This window comes from Anguilla rostrata, chromosome 3 (assembly GCF_018555375.3).
Source record: "Anguilla rostrata isolate EN2019 chromosome 3, ASM1855537v3, whole genome shotgun sequence".
Lineage (NCBI taxonomy): Eukaryota > Metazoa > Chordata > Actinopteri > Anguilliformes > Anguillidae > Anguilla > Anguilla rostrata.
Genome location: NC_057935.1, coordinates 24733360 through 24739359, shown reverse-complemented (window position 1 = coordinate 24739359; position 6000 = coordinate 24733360). Strand labels below are relative to the sequence as shown.

At 41.5% G+C, this 6000-nt stretch overlaps 1 protein-coding gene across 13 annotated transcripts in view; it reads right to left on the bottom strand.

The window, feature by feature from the left end:
- Positions 1–2933: 2933 nt before the first annotated feature.
- LOC135250543 (probable ubiquitin carboxyl-terminal hydrolase FAF-X) overlaps positions 2934–6000 on the bottom strand; it is a 73078-nt gene continuing 70011 nt past the window's right edge. For 8 of the 13 annotated variants that reach the window (XM_064326910.1, XM_064326917.1, XM_064326912.1 and 5 more), the window contains one exon: positions 2934–5985. In XM_064326910.1, the coding sequence (XP_064182980.1) occupies positions 5845–5985 (141 nt within the window). In that variant the 3' untranslated portion in view covers positions 2934–5844. The remainder of the gene's footprint in view (positions 5986–6000) is intronic. The other 5 variants (XM_064326920.1, XM_064326921.1, XM_064326913.1 and 2 more) reach the window with 1 other exon arrangement.

Genomic DNA, 6000 nt, shown 5'->3' with positions numbered 1-6000 from the left:
CGGACCATTTTTTTTTGTGCATGTTTGTGTGTATTTCTGTAAGTCGATCTGGATTAGACCACCTGTTAACTCATTGTAATGTGTGCTTGTGTGTGTGTAGACTTCAAAACTTGGAGAGTTGCAGTTTATCAGTACAAGGTTTTATACTCCAGAACTCCAGATGCTGTAGGGGTGCAGTGTTTGCTATTTTTTTGGCTTTTCAGTGCCAAGCATTTAAGCTGTCAGTTGACTGAGTCCATACTCGTTTCCATGTCCTAAAATGGCTGCTGATTGAAAGGATGATTTAATGATTCATAGGAAGAATGATTGACAGGATGTCGGAATGGGAGGGCGCGACACAAATGTCTGAATGGGAGCCATGGCTTCGGTTCATATTGAGGTTGTTTGCTGTGTGGAAATACAGCTTCCTGAAATCACATCACTATAAGTTGCTTTATGTGAAGTGTATTTTTCTGCTATAAACCACAAACTCCCAAATATACCTGTATACCAACCATGGTAAAACTGACAGGTCTTCAGAAACTTCTGGAAATATCTAAGGTACCTTTAATTGCACAGAAAAACAATCTGGGTCATTTTGAAATATACACTAGAACTGAAACGGTAAAAAAAATTGAAAAAATCCAGAAAGTGAACCATCCCTTTGAGCAATGGAGCTTGTTCATTAAAATTTAAAGTGGTTGGATGCTGTGGTATGGACAGTACAAGCAATGACTTGGGTATTCATAACTGCATTTTGATACACTGGATAACTCAATCTCCAGCTTGAATGTGATGATTGGCTCTTGTAAACTAGACTGCAAACTTACTGCTGGTCTAGATACCACTAGAAACCTAGCCAGGTTTCACATGAATCACTATAATACAATAGTGTGATAAACATGAATCACTATAATAAAATAGTGTGATAAACATGAATCACTATCATACAATAGTGTGATAAACATGAATCAGTATCTTACTCAAGAGTATACAAGCAATAATGTATTAGCTAAAGGTACCTTGCTGACCTAAATGTGACTATGTCTAGAATGCTTGATTACATGATCATTATGACATCACAAAGTGAGGGACCCATGTCAGCACTAGAGGGCGTACTTGCACAAGATATGTAATCAGAACACATACAATGTTGGCCCATAGATTGGCTATGGTGGTATATCAGCAAACCTATCATTTTAACATGGAAAATTAATAATTGCAAAATGAATGTATGTCACAAAACATTCCTACCCTCTGAGCATCCATAGGATGCAGCATTGTAATTAGGGAGAAAAAATACAGCAGGACAGGAGTGACCAATTGCGGCCACATAGGGCCTGTGTTTATGCTGATTTTTTGCTTCCACCAATTACACTGGCTAAATGAGCCAATTAGCTAATTTGAATACACCAACACTGGTTCACTCACAGATCACAGTAAAACCTCATATAGGGACAGGGCTGTCATGTCCTGTGCTTATCAAGAAATGTAGCTAAAATGCCGGATTGTGTAAATGTTGGGGCTAATTACATAATTACATTACATAAAGGACAGGAGCTAGCATGAAAACCAGTAACAGGTGCGGCCCTTGTTGCCCACCTCAAAAGTAGGATCATGTATAGCCTCATTCGGTGGTGGTGGTGGGGCCCAATGTGAGATCTTTTCACGGGAACCAAGATCACTGGCAGCACCCTTGATAAGATGTAATTATCGATAAACAGGCAGCAGTGTGCGGGAAGAATATATAATAGGTACTGTCAGTCAGCTCTCCCTCCTTATCATGAATTTCCATCCTTTCTTATCACTTTCAGTGAACAGTTTTGGTAAAATGTATTTTGTATCTTGCACCGTGTTCTTTAGATAAATTATGACTTGTCTAGCCTCTCTTAAGAATGACCTTTCAGAAAGGAAGAGCAATGTTGCAATGTGATCTGAAAGAAACTATTCCCTGCAGTTTAGGTTCTCTTAAACTCATCGATGTAGAGGTGACCCGGGGGTTGCGTGCAATTAATTAATTTCTGACGCGACTGTGCGACACGCATTGAGTGCCTAAGTGCCATTCCATTGTCAGACACGGAATGGCATTATGCTCCAATCGTGCGGCAATATGGCTTCACAGCAGGCTCCAGAACAGCCCTTCACATCACTGCAATCAATCAATCACACCCAGGCTCCGCCCAGAAGACCAGGCCAGTGTGATGTGGGAGGCTCCTCTTAGATTTCAAATGCTGATCCTCCGGAACCGGACAACTCGGTCACACTGCTGTACATTTATATATTTAGCAGACGCTTTTACCCTGAGAAACTGGAACTTGGCTTTTTTAAATTTTTTAAAAGAAACAAATTTATACATCTCTACTGGAGCAGTTAAGGGTAAATAGCTTACTCAAGTATACAAGTTACTCAACAGCAGTGCGCCAACTGAGATTTGAACAGGAATCCTTAAATACGTGCACTGTGGGCAGCAACAATGCAAACCTTTAACAAAAAAATTTTTGATTTCAAGAACCCATATGCTTTTTAGGAAGTCTGGTCTTTCTGTATCCTAACCATAGAAGTTTACAAGCAGTAGACAATGCACAACATAGTTTAATAGTTTTACAGGTGTTGATGGTCGCCATTTTATTTGCTTAGGTGGTTGGTTTGGAAATTACAAACCTAATGTAGATTAACTACAGTCTGCTTCCTCTGTACATACATGTGTCACATGAAAACACATTTAAATAAGCTCAACCAATACCAGTCTATTTAACATCAAGTGTTTTGCTCAATGGGTGTCACCAAGATTGGCCTATGTCTGAAACATTTTAGCCCACTGTCACCAACAGTTCCTACATGTAGGAACAATTACAAACTACTGTAAACTTAGCTCGGTAAACCTTTTAAGATACTGACCAATTAAAATAACTTAATTAGCCTGGCACTCAAAAAGAGGATGTACACCAAACAAATTCAAAAGGACAATCTTTAATGACCTCTTACAATGCATTCTTCAAAATGTTGGTGGAGTCAACAAAAGGTAGGGAGCTTACCGTTAATACAAAAAAAAAAAAAAAAAATCAAAGTCAACTTTTATAAACAAAAGGTTTTAAAAACCACTTTGTCAGTGCAGATGAACAAACGGGTGTGGTGAACAAGGGTTTTCTTGCTGCAAGGACATTTATGTCGTTTTCCCATGAGGAGCTAGCCTGGAGGCTAAGGGAGAGACCGCAAACCTAGGAGTACGCAGTCTTATGCATTCACTCGGGAGTCAGTCACCTGCTCCCTTTGTAAACCCTTCCAGACAGGCACTCGGGTAGACTGCTCCACAAAGCCAGTAATGAGAGGAGAGGGGTCCTGTGAAGGTCAGAGGGCAGCACACTGCAAGGAACAATTCACTAGTTCACTTTTGTTTATCTCAAATCAGCTTTACAGTGTGCTATAGTTGTACAGTGCTCTAAGGCAGATCAAGGGATCAATATTATCCATGCAAGAAAAAGAACAAAAAGATTCCAAAATTAAAACAGAAGGCAATCATCTGATTCAACTAACAGAGAAATCAACCCAAAACGAAACGAAAAGCAAAGCAAAAATAAAATAGTAAGACCTTACAGGCTAAAACAAAAGCTTTTTTGTACCCTGAAGGAATAATGTGAAAACGAAATGGCCTGTAGTGCATTGTGGGTAAGGGGCGGGGCCAGTCTGTGAAAAGCGATAGAACTCGGCTCCTCCATGTCCCTTCGTGGTTCTCCTAGCAACGTTTCGCTCCGGGTGACAAGCTCCTCCTCCCGCTTCCACAGAACGGAAACCACATCTACGTAGGCCACTTATTTGGTTTTTGGCAGATTTTCAGGCTAACCGTTTCGCAAATCCATGTGCTTTCTAAAGATGTCTTCTCTGTCCTTTCACAGATTGGACGCTCCCCGTCTTTTGATAATCCATGAGTTGTTTCTCTTTTTTGTTACGTGCACAATGTATTTACAATGTACCATAAATAAAGTATGAGACCGTTTCAGTGTCAAGATTCCATTTTCTTTATTCTTGCTAATGGGCGCAACGCTTTTTTCTTTTTTATATTTCTGTGCACAAAAAAAAACTTCACAAAGTGAAAGTTCACATCGCGACTGTAGCTCCAGAATTCAATGTCACACCATGGCCAAAACAAAAGTCGGCAAAACAGTGCGCAGAACCCGTGACTGTACAGTCAATATCCTCTTTAAAAATAACACAAGGACAAAAATGTTCCTCTTAAATCAAATTCTATTTTTTTTTGTGAAATTCAGCAAAATAATTTCTATAAAATAAAACAGCAAAATATTTAAATATACTATGGGTGGGTTGATTCTTTCCTTTTGCCAGGGGTATTTGGTATTTTCAACAAAATTGGAAAAAAAATACACATTCAAGTTACCAATTAAATACAGTATTTACTGACGCCTTCTTTGATATAAATGAAGCTTCACTTAGCAAGACCTAGAACAGCGGCAACGTGACTACCAAGCAGATATTTTATGATACAACCCAGCTGTGTGTTTTACCCATATGGAAGAAGAGTTCTAAGAAGATGCCTGCGTAAAGGTAGAACTGTGTGAGAAAGGAACGGGAAATGATGAGGCTGAACCACTGTCTAGGTTACAGTGTCTGGAAAGTCATTAGGAGTTACTGTAAGAGATGAATCTACCCAAGGAAAGAAAGAAAGAAAAAAAAAACCAAGCACATCAAATACAGTCTATTATGCATCAGGAATCCTGGCATAGCAAAATGTTGCATATATTTTCTCCTTTTTAAAATTCCTATTATTGAAAATGTGTTGACTGTCCCACCACAGCTGACTTTCAAATGTTAAATCTGAGGAATATATGTGCAATTAAAAAGCCCCTTATGCTTACATTTGTTCCAAATATCGCCTTCAATGTGTAAGAGGAAAAAAGAGATAGAAAATACCCCCCCACCCCTCCCAAAAAAAGGCTCTTCAGAGTCGCTGTCAATTAGGGTCTATGGATGCTGCTGTGTTATGGTCATAGTTTCTGGCTACACTAAGTCGATGTGAAGCCATGCTAAATGTTACAGCGTGTTAACTAGAGCTGCAAAAAGACCAAATTAATATCAGAATGAAAAGGCAATTAAAGACCTAGAGCAACGCGACATCTTTACTTTTCCCCACATCAACCGAATGTCAGAGACTAACCCAGCCATTCCAATATCCCGCACTGAAACCCAGCTCCAGGAGAGGACCTTGTCTGGCACGATCCAGCTGGTCGACATGGATAATGTCTGTCCTCCTCAAACTGCCCTCGCAGGCAGTCCGCAACGTACAGGTTACCACTGACCGGAAAGAAAAAATAAAAGGAAAAAAAAAAGCTTTCTTTTTCCTTTTTGCCTTTGTACATTTATTGTCTTTTTCTTCCTCTCTTTCATCCGTTTGTTTTCAAAGGTCTGTGAATCTCCAACCGCAAACACAAAGTCTTGCCGCTGTCACCACGGTCAGAACATGAACATACTATGTACACACCTTTCACCATTTACACACAAGCGCCAGGGCCTGGTTTTATTTCAGCTCTACACAGCTTTTCCCCCCCACTGAAGGCGGGTTAGATTCTTTTTTTCATTTTTATTTCTATTTTGTTTTGACAGCAATGCTCTGCAGGGCAGACAGTGAAACAGGCTCCGCCTCCAGGCTGAATACAGAGATCTAACGGGTGTGGAGATGCGGGACCTGGAGCGGGCGGCGAACCGTAGGGCCCGGTCTTGCACTCGGATCAAGCGTCTCTATGGAGAGAGAGGGGATGAGGAACGGGGCGAGCCCCTGCCCTGGGGTGGTGGTGGTGGTGGTGGTGGTGGTGGTGGTGGGTGGGGGGGGAGGGGTTTTGGCCCCCACCGACGTTACTCTTTCGTCTGGGTGGGCGGGGCCTCCTCGGTTCCCTCCCAGTTCTCTTGTGCTCGCTGGCCCGGGCGCGGCTGAGGGTTGTTCACGTGCTGTGCGGCGGGGCCCGTGTACGGCTGGCCGTGGGGGTGGTTATTCTGCTGAGGGCAGAGACA